The sequence below is a fragment of the Hippoglossus hippoglossus genome, chromosome 12 (genome assembly GCF_009819705.1).
Source record: "Hippoglossus hippoglossus isolate fHipHip1 chromosome 12, fHipHip1.pri, whole genome shotgun sequence".
In the NCBI taxonomy this organism is placed as follows: Eukaryota; Metazoa; Chordata; class Actinopteri; order Pleuronectiformes; family Pleuronectidae; genus Hippoglossus; species Hippoglossus hippoglossus.
The window spans coordinates 15,335,881-15,360,129 of NC_047162.1; the positions used below are offsets into that span (position 1 = coordinate 15,335,881).

Sequence of the window (24,249 nt, forward strand, 5' to 3'; positions counted from 1 at the left end):
CAGGATGTGTGTTTTGTAATCTTCCTTAAACATTTACGCTCCTGACAGGCAAAGAGATTTACCCTCAACTAAGTGAGTTAATAAGTAGAAGACGGGCCCCTGGGAACACCGTGTCTTGGACAAACTCTTTGAAATCCCGGAGAAAGGTTGTAAGTGAAGGTTATCGAGACATAACTTTGGGTTTCAAAAGTCTAATCTGTGTTCGGTGAAGGTCGGAGAAACAAAAACAAGTTTGAGGGTTGTTTTCTTTCTTCTTTCTAGGCCTATTTTATATATCATATGAAAAACTTTGAAATATGCTAAATACAAACCAAATTCATCTAAATCTGCCTCAATCAGAAAGTGCTCTTTTAACACTGATGATTGACGTGAATGGACTAATGCATCTTCATAACTAGTATGGATGTAAAGGTGGAGCTCACCAACTGCCAGGCCGCACAGCAGTATAGAAGTTTCTTGCTTTATCATCCAAAAAAAGTATTTTCCACATCTCTCAACCTGGCATTAATGTGTTTTGGGTGATTGGGCTCAAAGGTGGAACAGAGGAAAAGAGGAACTGCAGCCAATCCCAGCTGACGTAGGCAGAGTCCAATCAAGACCTAGTAAACACTACGATGCAGCTTCATAGTCGGATACCGTCTTCCTCTATTGTTTTTATGTGGTTTGTTGACCCGTGCACATGAGAGGAGATGTGAGTTTGACAGAGTGATCAGATCTTAATACGGGCATCAGGTTTAACTGTCATCAGGTTTACATCACTTCAAAAGGGAACAGGTGCTGGAGGATAATTCTCATCAGGGCTCATCATGTTTAAATCTTAATTTAATTTCAGACTGATCTCTTTTTGACCATACAAATGAACAACATGGAATCATGGAATCGAGCAGCTGCAGGAACAAATGTCGGGAAACATCTTTAGACGCATATGACACTCACATGTTAGCAGACAGTTCTGGTTAGAATTGTGCGTCTAACATCTACAATATATTAATATAATAATATATTAATATGTCTGAAGCATATTGACGTCTACTGACAAATGCAAGTCTATTCATTGTCACATTTCCTGATATTTCCTTTTCTTTCTTTGCTCTATTTTGTTCTCCGCCAGCCACAGAGGGAGCAGCGGTGCAGAGTGACAGGGGAATTTGAAATGTGACCTGAGACATCATCTCTGCATGCATGCACACACACACACACACGCACACAAACACACACACACACACACACACTAGCAGGAGTACGATCACCATAGCAACCATCATCCACAGCCATTGCCCCCCCTCCCTTCCTCCGTCCATCTCTTCTCCTCTCTCCCCTCCCCCTCTGCTTGGCTCCAATCCGCACAAACACAAAAAAGAATGGGGGGGGGGGAGTGTGGCTCCCATCATGCTTTGCACGAGGAAGCAGGAAGAAGCAAGATGCAGTCAGGGTGCACACTGGAGCAGAGTGGTGTGGAGGAACACAACACACTGGTGGTGGATGAGGACGCACCAGACAGATGGCCGACGTTGCCTGTTCAGGCTGCTCCTCCTCTCCGGGTGAGTTCTCCATCGTCTGACGTGCTTTGAAACCAGGAGACTGATGGATGGAGCTTTATGGAGCAGACAGATGGATGCAGCCGGTGGATTTAAAGGGGCAGAGCAGTAATCCCCCCCCCCCCCTCAGATGGAGCAGGATGAGTGAGCGAGGGATCAAACAAGGTGATAGGCCGGACAGAAACCAATAAGGTCACGTGATTAGTTTTGGTCAGCAGGAGGTGGCTGTGATCTTATAGTGCATTGATGATGTCACGTCCACCAGCACCACCACCACACAATCCAATCTTAAGTGAGTGTATCAGAGGGAGATAAAGACATTAATGGTCACCAGTTCACAACAACACTGACAATAAAACCATTCAGTCTAATATAATACACACAAGGACACACACACACACACACACACACACACACACACACACACACACACACACACACACACACACACACACACAAACGCTCTCTGTGAGACTGTCATACAAAACACATCTCATTTATATGTTTATATTACACAAAAACCTTTCACAGTCATTTTACTCAGACAAGAACAAAATGACTGTGAAATGTTTAACTAAAATAAACAGATAGCACTTCTTTTTATTTATTCTTACCTCTGCGCCTGACTGCAGCTACCACTAGAGGGGAAATCACAAATTACTATACCAAGATCATGTCTGTTAAAAGGTGTTTCAGTTTATAAAAAGAGTAAGTGAACGCATCACTGTTCATAAACATTCAGTAATCGTTTTCAGCTGAGTAATAAATTTGTCCTAGTAAACATCAGGACTATACAAACACTTCTCTGGGGTCTGAGCAGCCGTCATCATCCTCGTGCGGCTCTCGTTGTCTTTCAGTAAGTTTTTAACCAGAGCGTAATCACACCTGAGCTGATAATGATGCTATCAGAGGAGCTCCAGCAATAAAAAGCTCCGGAGTCGCTCGGGGATAATAGTGATTGAGTTCAGTCGGTTCACTTTTGAAGGTTTTGTGTTAAAGATTCACACACACACACACACACACACACACACACACACACACACACACACACACACACACACACACACACACACACACACACACACACACACACACACACACACACACACACACACACACTCGACCCCAACACCTCGACCCATCACCTAAAATCCTTTGTTTGCTCTGAGTAAATGTCACAGACTGAACTAGTTCTCATCATATTTATAATATTTACTGAGAGTCACGTGTTTTTTTCTATCACGCTACACATTTTCACATTGTTGAATTCATTTATGTTATTTGAAGTTTCCTTGGAACGTCATGTTTGCCTTTATTTTCAGCATGGTTTTATTTTACTTTATTTTACTATGATCACTGTATCTACACACTAGGTAACAATAGGTTTTTAAACCAAACTATGCTCATTGACATTTATTTTGTCAATTCTAAGGCACAATCTAAGAGTTTAAGTTTGATTAAATGTGTATTGATGTTGCAAAATAACTGTGGCTGAACGACAAAAGTAGAAATGTGAAAATACACGTTGAAAAGTACTACACGTGAGAGTACTGTGAAGTTTCTTATCGATCTATATGAAAAGATTATTAGGTTGGATTTCAGATTTCCTTCTTAGAAACTTACAAGAACTTTTTTTGCACACATTTTACCTGCATATTACTAATACCTGCACGTGTTTTAATCTTTTTCAAGACACAAATATTTTGTATGTCCACTTTTGGTATAGAAATGAACACTTGAAGGGATAGTTCACCCCAAAAATTAAAGTTCCCTCGTTATCTACTCACCACTATGCCGATGGAGGTGGTGGGTGAAGTGTGAAGTCCACAAAGCACTTCAGGAGTTTTAGGGGTAAAACAGCGTTGCAGCCAAATCAAATATATTTGAAGTAAATGGTGACCACTTTTTCAAACATAAAAAAACCATTAAATTCCTCCATACTGCTCCTGTGGCATAGTGGTGAGTAGATAATGAGTGAGTTTGCCCTTTTGGGTGAACTCTCCCTTTAGGTCCCATCTGATTGGTGTATTCTGGCCGATAGAGAGATTTGGGTCATTTCTCCTGCACTTCACACAGATAACAGAGAATTGTCTTTTACTAGTTGCACCACAGGCACAGGTCTTATCTTCTGTTTGCCTTGTAACTCACTCTGTCAACAGGATGTACTTAAAGAGTATAAGATGCCGAACATTTGCGTCTGTGCTCATTTTCACTCTGTAAACACGATCACAGGTCGCCCCCCCCCCCCGCCCTCCTCCTCTTAGGCCTGCAGCGCGGGGCAACAAGACACTGGGTTCCAGTAAAGAATTGACTTCATTAATCTCCACACACACACACAGAGAAACATGCCGTCCCACCCACTGCCGGTGAGCGAGCCAATAGGAAGCAGTGTGAGGGTGAGCAAAGCTAAGGGCTGCTCTTATCTCACTATTTATCCTGTAGGGATCCCACTCATATCTGCTGCTGTCTGAAGGGGACATCAGAGAGAGGGAAAGGAAGAGAAGGAGGTAGAGAGTCAGAGAGTCAGAGAGTCAGAGTCAGAGGACGTTTTTTTTTAACTGATTTTTAAACTTGACACATCAGAGACGTGCATTGTCTCGGTGGTGTGACTCTGCAGGTGAGTGCGTCATCACAGTTTACTCACTGGGACAATGTGTGTTGTTACAGTTTGGATTTATCTGTTGCTGATATTGGTTCCTGTGCCCACTGTAAATTTAAAAATTCATCAAAAAGTTTTAAAAGTTGTTGTGTTGATGACAGGGATTTGCTGCAGGTGAACAGATGTCTACATCATGGAGCTGGGACATATCGCAATTATATATATATATATATATATATATATATATATATATATATATATATATATTATATCAAGATACAAAATCATATCAGTGGATCAATAATTATCACAATTGTTGTCACATTTCTTTATTTTAAGTTTTGAGATTGATTTTTGCTCCTGAGTAAAAAGGTTATGGTTTTGAATTATTTTCTACTGGCACAGAATGACAAACACAGTAAAACAGTTTATATCTAATAGAAATATTGAGATTTTGGTATATTGTATTGATGAAAATTATATTGCGAGAATTATTAATATCATATTATCGGTCAACCCTACTTCGTTCTGTATTTGAATCTGATCTTCTGCAGACTTATTTACTCTTTTTTGATTTTTGATTTAATTTTGACAATTTACAAGCATTTTCAGCCTTTCAATGGTTAAAATAATAAAAGCTTTATTTATAGTGCATTTTTCAACAGAGAACAAAGTGCGTCACTACAAGAAAACAAATGATTAAAATACAGAAGCATGTTAACAAAGATATGTTTGGATCACTGATAAAACATATTGATATATTGCAGATGGATTTCTAACAGTTTCAGTTTGCTTTATTTCTGAACTGGAACCGTTTCCGTTGGTCCACATGAGACCTTCATCGACACAACTGTTCCGCACATGAATCTTCAAACCAGCAACCTTTGTCTCTATACGATGTTCCAGAATTCCAGTCCTGAGTTTCAACCTTCAAACAGTGTTGACTCTTCAGTTGAACACATGATTTGTATCTTTGCTAAACTACCTGTTCTTTAAATAAGTAGTCAGAGGAGAATTGAGCTCAAACATATGTTTTAATTTGCATGTTAAAAGTTAAAGTGACGACATTGAGAATAACATAATATTATATCTTTATTGGTGTTTTTTTCTTTTCCTATGTGGAACAGTGACTTCAGTTTGTTTTTACAGATTCAGCACGTAGAATACTCAATGTGTCAGGGTATTTAAATGATATATTCATATTTTGGTCACTGCAAATATATAACATTTTATAAAAATAATTAGCACTAACAAATTATTGAAATAAAGGAATTATTTTCTGTTGGTAATTTATTTTATATATTATAAACTAACATTGTAGTTGATAAAGAGAAGAAAAGTAGTTACTGCTGTGATATTGAAGCTCCTACATTACTTTGGTTTTGAAAAAATTACCCTAAACAATGATGATATAAATGTTATTATAGCAGCTCAGGATTAGTCAGCTTCCTGTCACATGATGTGTTTTCACCCCTTTAAACTCATGAAATGAGTCATTTGTTAGACACGGTGAGGAGCTTTTCTATCACAGGATTAAAAGCAGGACATTGATTTGAGATGCAGCTTTAATCAATCGCTGCTGTTCACGCCTGACACTTCTATAAATTAAAGGCTTTTGGTGCAGAGTGGTCCTCAGTGTGACTCCTGTTGTGTTTGTCCGTTAATCAGGTGTAATTTCTCTTCTTCTATTGAGAGAAAACCTTGTGTAGTCGCGCCATTTTTATCTGTTTGTGTTGAACACAAACACAAAGTAGCTCTTGTGCTCTTGCAGAAGTTCTTGGATTTTGTGTTTTACGGCTCAATGCTGCACAGGCTCATTATTTGTCACCTGTGGCTTCCATCGGTTAAAAAGTCCGGTTTGGATTTATAACACCCACATGAACAAAGACTCTGTTTTAATTTGATCAAAGGGCTTGTTTCTATGCACAGTGAATGATTAGTTAACAAATAAACTGCAGGAATCTTTATTCCTGTAGTGAATAAAAAACACAGAAGCACGATGAAACATATATTTACAGCTGATCTGATTGAAGTTTACATAATTTCTCTTTATCCCTCCGTCACATCAGTCAGGGAGAGTTTTCAGGGCAGCCACAGGAAGTGTAAATCAGCCCGTCAGTGTTGTTGTGATGGTCGAGGCTGATAACATGTCATTTATCGTGGTTATGTCACGTCAGACGCAGCTGTGACACGGAGGCGTTGCTCACATGCTTTCATTTGGTGATGTAGTGTCTGTTATGGGGTTTAAACACCAACTCATCATTTACATGGTGTCATCATCTGTGGAAAACAGAACTTAGACCTTTATAAAAATAGAATATAGAAATAGAAAAATGCATTGTTTGTTTTTAGTTGTAGTTGTTGTGTCCCAGCCACTAACATGAGCTGCTTTCAGATATTCACTGATATTCTCCCGGGGGACGTGTTCTGTAGAATTTGCCGCCAGCAACTTAATGAGATGCAGAATATTTGTCCGGAAAATTTACCGCCAGAGAGTGGGTGTGTTGTTGATGTTTAAAACAGCCTCTGAATTGGCTTCACTTTAGGGAAGCTGCTGTGTCGTCCATCTTAATATAAATTTCATAATTTCAAAGGTTTCCAACTTTTCTGCTGATGGCGGTAAAAAGCACAGCAAAGCACCCTCAAAGGCACGGAAGAACACACTAGCTAGCAAGGCAAGCTAGCTATTCAGAGGAATAACAAAACCGACAATAAGCAAATATAAAAGTGACCCAACAGGAGTTAAGAGCCTGAAGGCATCTCCACTGATATTTTCTTTTCCTGTCTTTTTTGCCTCCTAGGAGCACAGCTGACCACTTTGTCCACCTCCCCTTCCTTGTCCCGTCTCCGTGCTGCCTCCTCTTCCTGCTGAAGACCATGGAGGACGTCTTCAAGGTCACAGAAACCACACAGGCCCGGCCACCTCTCCTGGAGCGGCAGGTTCGCCAGCGACCGTCCACAGTTTCCCTCCTCAAATCCAACCTGAAGAAGGGCATGACCTGCTCTGTGCCCAGGGTCCGGTCCACCCTGACCGGGTTCTTCCCTGTGGTGGGCTGGCTGCCTAAATACAAGCTCAGAGAGTACGTCTGGGGCGATGTCATGTCTGGGCTGATTGTGGGTATCATCCTGGTACCGCAGGCCATCGCCTACTGCTTGCTGGCAGGAGTGGAGCCCATCTATGGCTTATACACTTCATTTTACGCCAACATCATCTACTTCCTCATGGGGACGTCCAGACATGTTTCTGTGGGGATTTTCAGCCTCATGAGCCTCATGGTTGGACAGGTAATGGATCAGATCCTAAGTGAAAACCTGATGAATGAAATGTCGAAGGGAAATAATCAGCATCTGTTGATTATTGGTGTTTGTCTGCAGGTGGTGTATAGGGAGGTGTTCCTGGCAGGTTTTGACCTCAGTGAGGATTCCAAAGCTCCCGGTCCTGATGTGTTCAATGGCTCAATGGGCGTTAACCTCACGGCAGGTGTGCACACTGTGGAGTTAATGGGCCTGCAGTGCGGGAAGGAGTGTTACGCCATCAGTATCGCTGCTAGTGTTACATTCTTGGCAGGCGTCTACCAGGTAAAGTTGAATCTGGATTTTACTGTAAAAAAAACAGGTAATTAAAGGCATCTTTTGCAGTTTTTAACTAGTCTAAGCGCTACAGATTCTTAGTCTTTACATCCCCTCACCAGTTCATGATGGCCGTGTTTCGGCTAGGCTTCGTCTCAGTCTACCTTTCGGCCCCCATGCTCGACGGTTTTGCCACAGGAGCCTCCTTCACGATTCTGACCGTTCAGGCTAAATACCTGTTGGGTCTTAAGATTCCACGTTACCAAGGCTACGGCACAGTCGTCGTCACCTGGTTCAACATCTTCAGCAACATTCACAAGACCAACCTGTGTGACCTCATCACCAGTGTCATCTGTATCTTCATATTGGGTAAAGGACTCTATTTTAAACATTTCCCATCAGATTCTCAGTCACTTTATCTGCTTTCATTAATGATATTATTCCCAAAAATAACATAGGAAGTTCGTACATTTCATGAATATGGAATAACACTACATATTTTGAATCGTAGTGGGAGCGAAAGAGATCCAGGAGCGCTACAAGGATCGTATAAAGATCCCTCTGCCGACTGAGCTGGTAGTCGTGGCAGGAGCTACACTGGCCAGCCATTTTGGGGAGTTCAACAGCCATTATGGCTCCAGCGTTTCCGGTCACATCCCCACAGGGTTCATCCCTCCCCAGGTGCCCAGCTTTAGTCTGATGCCACGGGTGGCACTCGATGCCATTCCTCTGGCTGTCATTAGGTACTGCAGCACCAATTAAAACTCAAGTTGCACTATGATGTCTAGCGTTTTAAATTTCTGGATAAAGCCTGAAATGTAAACAAAATGTTTTATCTTCTAGTTTTGCCTTCACCGTGTCGCTGTCTGAAATGTTTGCGAAGAAAAACGGCTACACGGTTCGTCCCAACCAGGAGATGCTGGCCATCAGCTTCTGTAACATCATCCCCTCCTTCTTCCACTGTTTCACCACCAGTGCAGCGCTTGCAAAAACCATGGTGAAGGATTCAACGGGCTGCCAGACACAGGTGAATGAAGTTGTTGAAATGGTCAAACCCATTATCAAGTGTTTTTAAGCTTTCTTTGTGTTTTGACGGTTTAAACAAATGGAATAATTTCTTGAAGCATTGATTGGACTGATTGAAGTGTGCTATACTGCAGATCTTAGTTGTTTTCTAGTTAACCACACTTCTATGCTTAACAACAATTACTTCTTATCTGTTCGTTAACTTTGTGGAAGGTGCTCATCATAAAATCTTTCTCTCCTCCATTTTCCTCTATGTTCGTCTCTCCCCATTTCCCTGCACCTTCATCAGGTATCAAGTCTGATCAGCGCCCTAGTCGTCCTTCTCGTCCTCCTCTTCTTCGCACCTTTTTTCTACGCCCTCCAGAAATGTGTCCTTGCTTGTATCATCATTGTCAGCCTTCGGGGGGCACTAAGGAAGTTCAAGGATGTCCCGGCAAAGTGGCGCTCCAGCAGGGGTGATGCGATTGTTTGGCTGGTCGCCATGTCGTGCACCGCCCTGATCAGTGTGGAGCTGGGCCTCCTGGTTGGCGTCGTCTTTTCCATGATGTGTATCATCTATGAGACCCAGAAACCAAAAGTGAGTAACTTGAGCCTGGTTTTTGAAAACTAATACCAATGACGGTAAATCCAGAAAGTATTGAAAATGAATTGTAGATCTTGCACACTAGAACCTCCACCACATCAGAAATGATTTGCTGATCTCAATAAGTTAAGCTGTATTCAGACATGAACTCTGGAAAACCTTCTCCGGAGTTTGCCTTTCACAAATGAAGACCGCAGCAGAACATTGTGCAGGTCAGACGCGCTCTGCCGAAATTTTTCTCACATGGGCTCACTTAAACATTTTACCAGGGGGCTGGAAGGAAAAGATCTAGAAAATGTCCGGAGCAACTGACTCTCACATAAAGCCCCTCCGGAAAATTTTAAGGAAAATGTGCGGAGTTCAGTGCATGTCTGAAACAGCTTCAGTGAAAGACAGTAATATCAGTAAACTCTTCTAATCTAATCTGATGACAGGTCTCTCTGATGGGCCGGGCCAACGACTCTGATCTTTACGAGGATGTGGACGAGTACAAGGACCTCCTGCCACCACTGGGGGTCCAGGTCTTCCGCTTCCAAGCTCCTCTGTACTATGCCAACAAGGACTCTTTTCTCAAGTCCCTCTACAAAGCTGTCGGAGTCGAACCTTTCCTGGAGGTGACCAGGAGGAGCAAGGCAGAGAGAAAAGCCAAAGATATGTTCTTGAAGGAGGCCAAAGCAAACAGGGATAAAACCAACGGAGAGGTTGTTATTGGACTTGTCCAAAGAGAACTGGAGTTCCACACGATAGTTTTAGACTGCTCTGCCATCCCTTTCATAGACTCAGCAGGGCTGGCCGCGTTCAAAGGGCTAGTTAAGGAATATAAAGAGATCGGGGTGAGCTTGCTGCTCGCCAGCTGTAACACCTCCGTCATTGATACCCTGAGGAAGGGTCGGTTCTTTGGAAAGGATGACAAAGACATGAGCAGCTCGCTGTTTCATACAGTTCACACTGCCGTTCTTTATGCAAACAGTCGAAAGCTCCTAAGCAATAGTGCCATTAAAGATGATGCATAATGTAGACTGACGGTGCAGTGACGGACCTTTTCCTGAATTAACAGTTTAATGTTCAGCAGTGGAAAGTGTCTAATTTTAACTTGTACAGACTTTGTTATAGTTTCTCTTTTAGTCTGACTTTGTATGGAATTCCTTTGTATAACATCTTGCTTTTCATCCAGCTGCTCTGATTCAAGCTTACAACAACATGTTAACTTGTCTTCAGATCGAGAGTCACCTCTGGGCCTGTAGCATCGAGTTGGCACCATATCAGTCCCCCTGGTGGAGTGCAGAGGCCCTTTAACCTCTGATAAGTCTCAATATGGGCCTCAATAATCTTTAAAAGACTAATTCAACTTTTGAAGAAGAAGCGTTCGAAAGAAAAGCTTTGTGCTACTACGTGATTCTTCAGCTTCAGTCTGACACTGACGGAGCTTTGTCTTCAAACCGTGTTTCTTTACAACACACTTGTACTCTGGCCCTGTTCTCTGGTCTCCACAGCTTCATGATCTGTTATATAAATATATGGGATTTACATACGTCTGAGAGCGAGTCTCAGATGCTGGAGGAGAACGAGTCATCACTGGTGCTTCATGAAAAGTATAATTTTGCTGAGTAAACAAATGGCAGCAGCTGATTGAGACATTTTCTCTGTTCAACACTTTTCATCTGCGGTTTTAGTGTGACGTATAAAATGTAGATTCAAGCAGTTGAATTTAAAGGCTCAAAGTTCAGGTTGGGATAATTCAACAAAGGATTTGTTTTAACTTTGATCGTCCAAAAGACGAGCAGGTCAAGTGGCATTGTAACAAGGTGTGGACATTCTTGTTTGTACCTTTTGAACGTTAACATTTTGTAATTTCATAAAGTTGTTCTCTCGTCAAACATTTCTGTGTATTAATTCAAACATAGTGTTTGAATTCATCAACACTGCCTTAATGTTCAATACTTGAATTAAACTGAGAACATTTTTGATGAACCACTTGTGTCTGTGACTTCATTTTGGTCAGGGTTAGTATAATATATATATTTATAGTATGATATACAGTATATTTAAAGTATAATATCAAAGGAAGGAATATTAAAGATACATCACTGACTGGATATAAAAGTAGATAACGTGTCTCCACTTCCTCCCACAAACCAGAAATTAAGCCAAAATATTCTGTATATGGACGCTGCCATCTTCCACATTTGGAGCCAGAGTTAATAGCAGTTAACTATTTTCAAGACAACAACATATTTAAACTTAAAAGTCGTTCTAATGACGGCCGACTGTTTCCCAGAATGATGGTATAGAGAACCTGAGCAGCTTCACAAGGCATCACTGTTCTGCTGCGTCAGGCTCCACACAACTATCTGTTGGTCTGTGACGTCATGTAATCACAGACATTATGTACAAACACAATCGTCATAATTTAAAACCCTGACTTGTCGGTTTTATGCATGTTGAGTTTTAAATTACAGCACTGCAGCAGGTTGTATTTTACCTAATTTCACTGTGCCCTCGTTTTACTTATTAACTGTAAACATGGAAAGAGTGAAATGTCCGTCTCAACCCAGACTGTCAATGATTGAATAAGTTAACGTGTGAGATAGTGTCACGCGTGAATCACTACTATAATGAATGGCTAATAGCCGTGCAAGTAGAGTATGTTTTTTCAGAATTTTCAAAAGTCTAGGTGTGAATATTACACTGACGGCTCTCTAGATGATTCACTTTTGGCGCTGGTAGCTCAAAGGTTAAGATAATGGTCCGACATATCTGCACAAATAAGAGCTAGAGAGAGAATTTAAAGCTCATATTGATCAGAAAAAGATTATCATCATATGATATCATATAAGTGACACTGTTAAAACGTTATTACATCCTGTAGGACTATAAACACGACCTTAAGCTTACATATCAACAACAACAACATCATGATGTAGCTATGAAGTCAGTAAAGTACTTTTATATCAGCGTTAGCTTTTACAACCAATAAGATTAGAGAAAGGATTTACAGCTTATTTAGAAGAGCCAATCATCTGTCATCACATGGAATACATGACGACAGGTTTGATAACGACATTTTAAAAAGAATTGACAATTTTTAAAACTTATTTATCAGCCAATACATCGTATCAGAATTTCAGTATCGACCCCTAAAAAACCCACATCAGTCGGGCTCCATTAAATATTAAAATATGGAAGTGTATTGCGTTACCTCAACAACTTCACACTGGCCTTATTTAAACATAGGCATCAAGTAGATGAACATTTTCCACACACAGTCTTTATGGTGGAGTTTATGACAGATGAATCTCAGGTGTGATAACCACTACAGCTGATTCAGGATTGTGCCTGTAGCCGATATGACATGTGGCTGTTCGCCTGCTCACTGACACGTCAGCAGAAACGTGACTTCATTGAACCCCGGCTCCTTCAAAGGTCCTTTCACAGATAAAAACGTTAATCGTCGAGTGATATGCTTTTAATTGAGCAGGTGTTGTGCAATAATGCATTAAACGTGATACCATAAAATGGTGTGCCTTTCGGCATTCAATAAATTTGGTTATCAAAATAAAATATTGAATATTAATATTAAAAATATTAATATGAAATCATAACTTTAATTGATTAATGTTACCTCGGGGCACCACCCTTCAAAGGAAGGGAAAAGATAGCCAATTTATTGATTAAGTCTCATAAAAGTACTAACTACAAATTTGGAACTCTGATTAACAATTAAATTAATAACTATAACCAAAATTACCATATAGATAGTTAGCTAAGTTGAAGGATATAGAGTTCTTGACAGTGCAGAGGTTGGCAAAATTCACTTATGCAACATTAATAAAAAAACATTTGTTAAAGAAAAACATTTATTATGAATATAATAAAGTATAAAAACACAAATTACTAACGGTGTACTTACTAAACAAAGTAAGTACACCGTTATTGGAATCTTTACGACATGTAGCGGGGGTCAGAGCTAATTAGGTGAAGAGATATGCGTGTGTCTGTGTATGTTGGTGCCAAGTTAGAGAAAGAGTGTAGAGTGGATGCAACAAAAGACTGTGAAGAGCATAACAAACTAACATTACTTTCCAATAACTTATAACCAAAATATCACAACCCCACAAATCAAACTTATAAACATCACACAGAATCGAATAAACAGTCTTGCTTAGCCTAGTATAATTATTAAGCCCAGTTGTGTTACCCGTCCGTGGAAAGGGGAAAAAAGAAGTTGCTGTGCAGTTTGCAGTTCTGTGACGTCGTCTGGCTGGTTGTGTGGCTCCTGCCTTCGTGGTTCTGTTGAGCTGTGCAGCTCAGTTGCTGGTTGAAGTTCTCCTGCAGGACATCGCGTCGCTGCTAGGAGGTTGGTAGAGCTCGGATTGCGAGGAGGTTTCCTTGGTGAGATGAGCTGGAAGCTGCACCTTTGTGCTCCTCTCGAAGAGTTGGATGGAAAGAGAAGATGTGAGCTGGAGAAGCCAGGCTTCTCCCCTCGGCGATGCAGGAAAAGAGGCTGGACAGCCTTCTCCCCTCGAAGGGATTGTAGAAAGAGAAAGCAGAGAGGGGGAACAGGCCTTATATTGGCCCGGTGACCTCACAGGTCATGGGGCCCAGAGTGACCAATAGGAGTTGAAACTTGTGTCTCCTGTCGGTTTTCACACCTCTGTGTGAAGTTGAGGCATCCTGGGAGACTGAGTTGTGGAGGGTCTGGTTTTCTCGAGAACAAAGGGACATGCGGCCCTAGGCTTTTGACGGCACATGTAGGTCGAACAAATACCAGGTCCCAACACAGGTTTTTAAACCACTTTCTGTCAAAAGGAGTACTTCAGTTTTATTTTTGTCCTTAACTGACGGCTTATTTGTTCAAAAGACAAAAGGTTCCAAGATTTGTTCAGTTCTGCACCTCGTCAGTTGTTGCAGACTGATTCTCTACCGACCTTAAACTATTTGTTCACAAGCTTCAAATGCTGAATTTCCAGTAGTTATGATATTTTCAGTGCTTTCCACCTTTTATCCAGACGTTTCACACAATCTAATCGAAACGATAGATAAACCAAACTCATAGGCAGCAGTCATTGTTCACACAGGCCATAATGTTTCCCCGATGTAAAAATCACAATTGAAACCAACTACTGGATTATGATAGTCTACAAAAACACCAAAGCTCAGTTTGTTTCAAGAGATAAATACAAATTCCAACATCATGCATTGATCTATTGGCTACATTGCAACACCAGCAGTTGCTATATATATATATTCAGGGAGAAACTTTGTGGTGCAGCAGAATCACAGAACTGTTTATACCGAGTTCACAGGTCGTGTGGTTTGATCTGCACAGTGATCTGATGACTTTGATCTTTGATCTGTTACACATTTGTTAGGATGTTAAGTCACCTGGCCACTGTTAGCTGATTGGAGTAAAAGCTAATAGTGCCCCAGTACTGTCACAGTCTCAGGGCCTCTGCTTAGTGGTTGACACACCTTTGGGTTGTGACTTCTAACGGCTGATTTCACTGGTTAGAAGTTTCTTGATATTTACATTGTTAGTTGAATTGGTTGTTTACCAAATCAAATATATTTGAAGTAAATGGTGACCACTTTTTCAAACATAAAAAAAACATTAAATTCCTCCATACTGCTCCTGTGGCATAGTGGTGAGTAGATAATGAGTGAGTTTGCCCTTTTGGGTGAACTCTCCCTTTAGGTCCCATCTGATTGGTGTATTCTGGCCGATAGAGAGATTTGGGTCATTTCCCCTGCACTTCACACAGATAACAGAGAATTGTCTTTACTAGTTGCACCACAGGCACAGGTCTTATCTCCTGTTTGCCTTGTAACTCACTCTGTCAACAGGATGTACTTAAAGAGTATAAGATGCTGAACATTAGCGTCTGTGCTCATTTTCACTCTGTAAACACGATCACAGGTCGCCCCCCCCGCCCTCCTCCTCTTAGGCCTGCAGCGCGGGGCAACAAGACACTGGGTTCCAGTAAAGAATTGACTTCATTAACCTCCACACACACACACACAGAGAAACATGCCGTCCCACCCACTGCCGGTGAGCGAGCCAATAGGAAGCAGTGTGAGGGTGAGCAAAGCAAAGGGCTGCTCTTATCTCACTATTTATCCTGTAGGGATCCCACTCATATCTGCTGCTATCTGAGGGACATCAGAGAGAGGGAAAGGAAGATAAGGAGGTAGAGAGTCAGAGAGTCAGAGGACGGTTTTTTAAACTGATTTTTAAACTTGACACATCAGAGACGTGCATTGTCTCGGTGGTGTGACTCTGCAGGTGAGTGTGTCATCACAGTTTACTCACTGGGACAATGTGTGTTGTTACAGTTTGGATTTATCTGTTGCTGATATTGGTTCCTGGAAATTTAAAAATTCATCAGAAAGAAAGTTTAAAAGTTCTTGTGTTGATGACAGGGATTTGCTGCAGGTGAACAGATGTCTACATCATGGAGCTGGGCCATATCGCAATTATATATATATATATATATATATATATATATATATATATATATATATATATTATATCAAGATAAAACATTTTTTATATCAGTGGATCAATAATTATCACAATTATTGTCACATTTCTTTATTTTAAGTTTTGAGATTGATTTTTGCTCCTGAGTAAAAAGGTTATGGTTTTGAATTATTTTCTACTGGCACAGAATGACAAACACAGTAAAACAGTTTATATCTAATATAAATATTGAGATTTTGTTATATTGGTATTGATGAAAATTATATTGCGAGAATAATTATCATTTTATCGTTCAACCCTACTTCGTTCCGTATTTATATCTGATCTTCTGCAGACTTATTTACTCTTTTTTGATTTTTGATTTAATTTTCAATTTACAAGTATTTTCAGCCTTTCAATGGTTAAAATAATAAAAGCTGTTTTCTATAGTGCATTTTTCAACAGAGAACAAAGTGCATCACTACAAGAAAACAAATGATATACAGAATACAGAAGCATATTAACAAAGATATGTTTGGATCACTGATAAAACATATTGATATATTGCAGATGGATTTCTAACAGTTTCAGTTTGCTTTATTTCTGAACTGGAACCGTTTCCATTGGTCCACATGAGACCTTCATCGACACAACTGTTCCGCACATAAACCTTCAAACCAGCAACCTTTGTCTCTATACGATGTTCCAGAATTCCAGTCCTGAGTTTCAACCTTCAAACAGTGTTGACTCTTCAGTTAAACACATGATTTGCATCTTTGCTAAACTACCTGTTCTTTAAATAAGTAGTCAGAGGAGAATTGAGCTCAAACATAAACATTTAAATTTGCTTGTTAAAAGTTAAAGTGACGACATTGAGAATAACATAATATTATATCTTTATTGGTGTTTTTTTTCTTGTGCACATGCCTATGATAAAAATAATAAGCACTAATAAATTATTTCAATAAATTAATTATTTTATTTTCTACATTTATAACACCCACATGAACAGAGACTCAACAAACAACATGAAAGAACAAATAAACTACAGGAATCTTTATTCCTGTAGTGAATAAAAAACACTGCACGATGAAACATTTATTTACAGCTGATCTGATTGAAGTTTACATAATTTCTCTTTATCCCTCTGTCACATCAGTCAGGGAGAGTTTTCAGGGCAGCCACAGGAAGTGTAAATCAGCCCGTCAGTGTTGTTGTGATGGTCGAGGCTGATAACATGTCATTTATCGTGGTTATGTCACGTCAGACACAGCTGTGACACGGAGGTGATGGTCACATGCTTTCATTTGGTGATGTAGTGTCTGTTATGGGGTTTAAACACCAACTCATCATTTGCATGGTGTCATCATCGGTGGAAAACAGAACTTAGACCTTTATAAAAACGCTGTGTTACAACTAAACCATCATGGAGAAAAATGCATTGTTTGTTTTTAGTTGTAGTTGTCGTGTCCCAGCCACTAACATGAGCTGCTTTCAGAAATTCACTGAACTCCGGATATTCTCCGGAGGACGTGTTCTAGAGGACACACAATGTGTCTTGCATTACTTGTGCAATGTAGCTCTCTCCGAGGAATAACAAAACCGACAATAAGCAAATATAAAAGTGACCCAACAGGAGATAACAGCCTGAAGGCATCTCCACTGATATTTTCTTTTCCTGTCTTTTTTGCCTCCTGGGAGCACAGCGGACCACTTTGTCCACCTCCCCTTCCTTGTCCCGTCTCTGTGCTGCCTCCTCTTCCTGCTGAAGACCATGGAGGACGTCGCCAAGGTCAGAGAAACCACACAGGCCCGGCCACCTCTCCTGGAGCGGCAGGTTCGCCAGCGACCGTCCACAGTTTCCCTCCTCAAATCCAACCTGAAGAAGGGCATGACCTGCTCTGTGCCCAGGGTCCGGTCCACCCTGACCGGGTTCTTCCCTGTGGTGGGCTGGCTGCCTAAATACAAGCTCAGAGAGTACATCTGGGGCGATGTCATGTCCGGGCTGATTGTGGGTATCATCCTGGTACCGCAGGCCATCGCCTACTGCTTGCTGGCAGGAGTGGAGCCCATCTATGGCTTATACACCACATTTTACGCCAACATCATCTACTTCCTCATGGGGACGTCCAGACATCTTTATGTGGGGATTTTCAGCCTCATGAGCCTCATGGTTGGACAGGTAATGGATCAGATCCTAAGTGAAAACGTGATGAATGAAATGTCAAAGGGAAATAATCAGCATCTGTTGAAAGATTTCTTGCTGATTATTGGTGTTTGTCTGCAGGTGGTGTATAGGGAGGTGTTCCTGGCAGGTTTTGACCTCAGTGAGGATTCCAAAGCTCCCGGTCCTGATGTGTTCAATGGCTCAATGGGCGTTAACCTCACGGCAGGTGTGCACACTGTGGAGTTAATGGGCCTGCAGTGCGGGAAGGAGTGTTACGCCATCAGTATCGCTGCTGCTGTTACATTCATGGCAGGCGTCTACCAGGTAAAGTTGAATCTGGATTTTACTGTAAAAAAAACTGGTAATTAAAGGCATCTTTTGCAGTTGTTAACTAGTCTAAGCGCTACAGATTCTTAGTCTTTACATCCCCTCACCAGTTCATGATGGCCGTGTTTCGGCTAGGCTTCGTCTCAGTCTACCTTTCGGCCCCCATGCTCGACGGTTTTGCCACAGGAGCCGCCATCACGATTCTGACCGTTCAGGCTAAATACCTGTTGGGTCTTAAGATTCCACGTTACCAAGGCTACGGCAGAGTCGTCGTCACCTGGTTCAACATCTTCAGCAACATTCACAAGACCAACCTGTGTGACCTCATCACCAGTGTCATCTGTATCTTCATATTGGGTAAAGGACTCTATTTTAAACATTTCCCATCAGATTCTCAGTCACTTTATCTGCTTTCATTATTGATATTATTCCCAAAAATAACATAGGAAGTTCATACATTTCATGAATATGAAATAACACTACATATTTTGAATTCCAGTGGGAGCGAAAGAGATCCAGGAGCGCTACAAGGATCGTATAAAGTTCCCTCTGCCGACTGAGCTGGTAGTCGTGGCAGGAGCTACACTGGCCAGCCATTTTGGGGAGTTCAACAGCCATTATGGCTCAAGCGTTTCCGGTCACATCCCCACAGGGTTCATCCCTCCCCAGGTGCCCAGCTTTAGTCTGATGCCACGGGTGGCACTCGATGCCATTCCTCTGGCTGTCATTAGGTACTGCAGCACCAATTAAAACTGAAGTTGCATAATGATGTCTAGCATTTTAAATTCTTGGATAAAGTCTGAAATGTAAACAAAACTTGTTGTCTTCTAGTTTTGCCTTCACCGTGTCGCTGTCTGAAATGTTCGCGAAGAAAAACGGCTACACGGTTCGTCCCAACCAGGAGATGCTGGCCATCAGCTTCTGTAACATCATCCCCTCCTTCTTCCACTGTTGCACCACCAGTGCAGCGCTTGCAAAAACCATGGTGAAGGATTCAACGGGCTGCCAGACACAGGTGAATGAAGTTGTTGAAATGGTCAAACCCATTTTTAATAAGTGGTTAAAGCTTTCTTTGGTTTAAACAAATTGAATAATTTCTTAAAGCATTGCTTGGACTGATTGAAGTGTGCTATACTGCTGATTTTTGTTGTTTTCTAGTCAACCACACTTCTTTGCTTAACAACAATTACTTTATGGAAATGAGAAACCCAAGTGATTCTACAAAGATTTGACAAAGATCTTTGAGTTGATAGCATGTTCTAGCTTTCCTGTGCAAAGAGGACAGCTGAGGTCTTCCTTGAGGCAATTTGTGTCTCAACAATCAGAGCAGCAAAACCTACTGTATTTAAACTGTTCTTTAACTTTGTGGAAGGTGCTCATCATAAAATCTTTCTCTCCTCCATTTCCCTCTATGTTCGTGTCTCCTCATTTCCCTGCACCTTCATCAGGTATCAAGTCTGATCAGCGCCCTAGTCGTCCTTCTCGTCCTCCTCTTCTTCGCACCTTTTTTCTACGCCCTCCAGAAATGTATCCTTGCTTGTATCATCATTGTCAGTCTTCAGGGGGCACTAAGGAAGTTCAAGGACGTCCCGGCTAAGTGGCGCGCCAGCAGGGGTGATGCGATTGTTTGGCTGGTCGCCATGTCGTGCACCGCCCTGATCAGTGTGGAGCTGGGCCTCCTGGTTGGCGTCGTCTTTTCCATGATGTGTATCATCTATAAGACCCAGAAACCAAAGGTGAGTAACTTCAGCCTGGTTTTTGAAAATTAATACCAATGACAGTAAATCCAGAAAGTATTGAAAATGAATTGTAGATCTTGCACACTAGAACCTCCACCACATTATAAATGATTTGCTGATATCATTTACTTAAGCTGTATTCAGACATGAACTCTGGAAAACCTTCTCCGGAGTTTGCCTTTCACATATGAAGACCGCAGCAGAACATTGTGCAGGTCAGACGAATTTCCCGGAATATTTAGCATCTATCGCATATCAGAAACGTCATCGCTGAGCCCATTCGTCCACTCATTTTCCTGCTGTATTCTCATATGGGCTCACTTAGACATTTTACCAGGGTGCTGGCAGGAAAAGATCTTGAAAATGTCCAGAGCAACTGACTCTCACATTTGCGTTCTCACATAAAGCCCTTCCAGAAAATAGAGTTCAGTGCATGTCTGAAACAGCTTCAGTGAAAGACTAATATCAGTAAACTCTTCTAATCTAATCTGATGTCCTATGACAGGTCTCTCTGATGGGCCGGGCCAACGACTCTGATCTTTACGAGGATGTGGACGAGTACAAGGACCTCCTGCCACCACTGGGGGTCCAGGTCTTCCGCTTCCAAGCTCCTCTGTACTATGCCAACAAGGACTCTTTTCTCAAGTCCCTCTACAAAGCTGTCGGAGTCGAACCTTTCCTGGAGGTGACCAGGAGGAGCAAGGCAGAGAGAAAGGCCAAAGATATGTTCTTGAAGGAGGCCAAAGCAAACGGGGATAAAACCAACGGAGAGGTTGTTATTGGACTTGTCCAAAGAGAACTGGAGTTCCACACGATAGTTTTAGACTGCTCTGCCATCCCTTTCATAGACTCATCAGGGCTGGCCGCGTTCAAAGGGCTAGTTAAGGAATATAAAGAGATCGGGGTGAGCTTGCTGCTCGCCAGCTGTAACACCTCCGTCATTGATACCCTGAGGAAGGGTCGGTTCTTTGGAAAGGATGACAAAGACATGAGCAGCTCGCTGTTTCATACAGTTCACACTGCCGTTCTTTATGCAAACAGTCGAAAGCTCCTAAGCAATAGTGCCATTGAAGCTGATGCATAATGTAGACTGACGGTGCAGTGATTCTTCAGCTTCAGTCCGACACTGAAGGAGCTTTGTCTTCAAGCTGTGTTTCTTTACAACACACTTGTACTCTGGCCCTGTTCTCTGGTCTCCACAGCTTCATGATCTGTTATATAAATATATGGGATTTACATACGTCTGAGAGCGAGTCTCAGATGCTGGAGGAGAACGAGTCATCACTGGTGCTTCATGAAAAGTATAGTTTTGCTGAGTAAACAAATGGCAGCAGCTGATTGAGACATTTTCTCTGTTCAACACTTTTCATCTGCGGTTTTAGTGTGACGTATAAAATGTAGATTCAAGCAGTTGAATTTAAAGGCTCAAAGTTCAGGTTGGGATAATTCAAAAAAGGATTTGTTTTAACTTTGATCGTCCAAAAGACGAGCAGGTTGTTGGGATTGAAGCCAGACAAAGGACAATGGAGAGGCCTGCATGGGACCTTAGAAGCCTGAGCTAGAGTCTTCACCATGTGGTCGGAACACACCCAAAATTCCTTTGTGGACCCCCACGGTTGTTAACCGCAGCTGGAGTTTAAACTCTGGCCTTCCATTGGCTGAGAGCCAACAGACCCCCACGGCCCCCCCTGGAGGGAGGCCGGACCCCTCTCAGGTAATAAATAGAGGAGCACCCCGGCAACTCAGCGCACGGGAATAGCAATGAGTTGCCGGGGTACTCTCCCGGTTACTCTAGAGTCTAGACGATCCAGCCGCTCAAAGGGAGCAATCATCCAGACGTTTGTATTTTTATTTTTACCTTAAGTTTACTTTTTCCCTTTTTTTTTGTAAACTCCTTTTTACTTGATTTTTATTTTTAAAGACCGCGGCAAATGTCTTGCAGGCCGAGTTCACAGACTTTTCCCAGATCCATAGTCAGCTACTCCTCTCCTGTTTATCCCTGCAGAAGGACGAAGAAACTTCGCCAAGGAGAACGAGACGAATTCTCTCCTTTTCCGGCCACAGCTTGATCCCCGCTGCCACCGCGAATCAGCTTATCGCTGCTCTCGAGGCCGCGCACACAGTCCACTTGCCTTCCCGGAATGCGCCGCTCGCGCATGAACGAACCGTGGAACAGCTACAAGTAAGAGGCTTATATCTGGGCAGAGACTAGTTTAATAATTAGCGTGTTATTATTTGAGTGTATGATTGTGTAGGACCACCGTGTCCACATTGTTCCAGTGCCAGTGCGTCGTGACGAATCTGCGTTTCCGGCAACATCGCCGCACTGTTATCGTCAGACCAATAGCGGAGATTTTTACCTATTAAAAGATCGGTACACAGCTGGACGGACCTTAGTTCGTCCGCTTGGGTACAGAGTGGTAAAGTCCCCGCAAAATTGTCTCTGGCGGTGTTTGAGATCTCCTCTGATCATTCATTGCATGTTTCCTTTTCTCTCTCTCTCTTTTCTCCTAACCTTTTCTCTGGAACCTAGATAGTGTGGTCGCATCTCGACGCCATTCGGCGCTTTGAACCACGAGATAGATTAAAGTATCCTTTGTTCTCGACCTCCCTTTTGTTCAAACCACGCGGTTCCACCGCCATCGTGAATTCGGCCATACGATGTCACCCGCGTGACTCCCCCTCCTCTCTCTCACACATCCACACATCCACACACACACAGATATACATACCATAGGTATTGCATGTGTTATAAATCTTGATAAGTGCATGTGTTGTTATCTTTAATATAGTGGATTTTTGTTAGGATAGTAGTCATTGATTGATATTGATGTTATTATCTTTAATAAAGTCTAGTGTAATTAAAGTACCGGTATTTTGTGATTATTTGTGCATATGTATGTGAATACAGCTGGATTATGATAGTCAGTGCTCGAACTTAAAACCTTCACTGTTCATTATATAATCATTAATAGTAAATATTGAGATTACTAATTGAACTTTTCCCAACTGAAACTGATCTTTACAGATTGATTGTTGGTCCCTGATACCAGGGTGGTGCCCCGTCCTTTATAAATTATAATTACAAATTTTATAATTATTAATTGATTTTATTTTTTCATTAATAATTTCATTATTCTTAATTGATAACTTTATCGTTTTTAATTAATAATTTCATTATTTTTAATAAATCATTTTATTATTTTAATAATCATATTTTATGATTATTAATAATGTCCGTCAGACATTTCTGTGTATTACTTCAAACATGGTGTTTGAATTCAACATAAACTGCCTTAATATTCACTACTTGAATTAAACTGAACATTTTTGATGAACCACTTGTGTCTGTGACTTCATTTTTGTCAGGGTTAGTATAATATATAATATATATATTTATAGTATGATAATACAGTATATTTAAAGTATGATATCAAAGTAAGGAATATTAAAGCTACATCACTGACTGGATATAAAAATGGATGACGCATTTCCTCCCACAAACCAGAAATTAAGCCAAAATGTTCTGGATATGGACGCTGCCATCTTCCACATTTAGAGCCAGAGTTAACGCAGTAGTGATCAGAGGATGGAGTCACAGTGGCGAGGTCCCACTGAACTATTATGACCAATACTGAGGTGGCAACAGAGACATTTTGGCTTAACTTCTGGGGAGCACAGTCTATGGGACCGACCCTTTAAAAAAACCAAAACTGTCAAAGACCGAAACATTTAGCTAAGTTCGAAGTTGCACTTTTTGTAACAAAGGAGTTCAGGCGACACTTATATCCAGGATATTAAAGTGTAAAAGATGTTGTGGACTATTTTCAAGACAACAACATATTTAAACTTAAGTCGTTCTAATGACGGCCGACTGTTTCCCAGAATGATGATTAGTGTAGAGAACCTGAGCAGCTTCACAAGGCATCACTGTTCTGCTGCGTCAGGCTCCACACAACTATCTGTTGGTCTGTGACGTCATGTAATCACAGACATTATGTACAAACACAATCGTCATCATTTAAAACCCTGACTTGTCGGTTTTATGCATGTTGAGTTTTAAATTACAGCACTGCAGCAGGTTGTATTTTACCTAATTTCACTGTGCCCTCGTTTTACTTATTAACTATAAACATGGAAAGAGTGAAATGTCCGTCTCAACCCAGACTGTCAATGATTGAATAAGTTAACGTGTGAGATAGTGTCTCGCGTGAATCACTACTATAATGAATGGCTAATA

General features: G+C 41.4%; 2 protein-coding genes and 1 long non-coding RNA gene across 5 annotated transcripts; all 3 read left to right on the forward strand.

Moving 5' to 3' along the window:
• The first annotated feature begins 1,376 nt into the window (after window positions 1-1,376).
• Window positions 1,377-10,569, forward strand: LOC117771725 (sulfate anion transporter 1-like). 3 transcript variants are annotated; one of them, XM_034602436.1, is made up of 9 exons: window positions 4,032-4,045; window positions 4,080-4,155; window positions 6,939-7,422; window positions 7,513-7,716; window positions 7,830-8,076; window positions 8,219-8,450; window positions 8,551-8,734; window positions 9,023-9,310; window positions 9,751-10,569. In XM_034602436.1, the coding sequence occupies exons 3-9, from the start codon at window positions 7,015-7,017 to the stop codon at window positions 10,327-10,329; spliced, it is 2,142 nt and encodes a 713-aa protein (XP_034458327.1). In that variant the 5' UTR covers window positions 4,032-4,045; window positions 4,080-4,155; window positions 6,939-7,014; the 3' UTR covers window positions 10,330-10,569. The 3 variants fall into 3 exon arrangements, with proteins under 3 accessions (XP_034458325.1, XP_034458326.1, XP_034458327.1); XM_034602434.1 differs by lacking the exons at window positions 4,032-4,045; window positions 4,080-4,155 and adding an exon at window positions 1,377-1,541; XM_034602435.1 differs by having other exon boundaries at window positions 4,018-4,155.
• An 11-nt stretch (window positions 10,570-10,580) lies between these two features.
• On the forward strand, window positions 10,581-11,287 carry LOC117771735. Its single transcript, XR_004615633.1, has 2 exons — window positions 10,581-10,757; window positions 10,810-11,287. It is a non-coding gene; the product is annotated as an uncharacterized LOC117771735 (long non-coding RNA).
• Window positions 11,288-15,361: 4,074 nt separating this feature from the next.
• Window positions 15,362-21,110, forward strand: LOC117771726 (sulfate anion transporter 1-like). The gene is made up of 8 exons (XM_034602437.1): window positions 15,362-15,599; window positions 17,475-17,958; window positions 18,064-18,267; window positions 18,381-18,627; window positions 18,770-19,001; window positions 19,102-19,285; window positions 19,719-20,006; window positions 20,515-21,110. The coding sequence occupies exons 2-8, from the start codon at window positions 17,551-17,553 to the stop codon at window positions 21,091-21,093; spliced, it is 2,142 nt and encodes a 713-aa protein (XP_034458328.1). The 5' UTR covers window positions 15,362-15,599; window positions 17,475-17,550; the 3' UTR covers window positions 21,094-21,110.
• The last annotated feature ends 3,139 nt before the right edge of the window (window positions 21,111-24,249 follow it).

Bases quoted from the DNA above. Each gene is read 5' to 3' on its own strand.
- LOC117771726 (XM_034602437.1), top strand. From the start codon at position 17,551: ATGGAGGACGTCGCCAAGGTCAGAGAAACCACACAGGCCCGGCCACCT. The intron at 18,268-18,380 runs GTAAAGTTGAAT...TCCCCTCACCAG, and splicing joins TCATGGCAGGCGTCTACCAG to TTCATGATGGCCGTGTTTCG. The intron at 20,007-20,514 runs GTGAGTAACTTC...GTCCTATGACAG, and splicing joins ATAAGACCCAGAAACCAAAG to GTCTCTCTGATGGGCCGGGC.
- LOC117771725 (XM_034602434.1), top strand. From the start codon at position 1,390: ATGCTTTGCACGAGGAAGCAGGAAGAAGCAAGATGCAGTCAGGGTGCA. The intron at 1,542-6,938 runs GTGAGTTCTCCA...TTTGCCTCCTAG, and splicing joins AGGCTGCTCCTCCTCTCCGG to GAGCACAGCTGACCACTTTG. The intron at 7,717-7,829 runs GTAAAGTTGAAT...TCCCCTCACCAG, and splicing joins TCTTGGCAGGCGTCTACCAG to TTCATGATGGCCGTGTTTCG.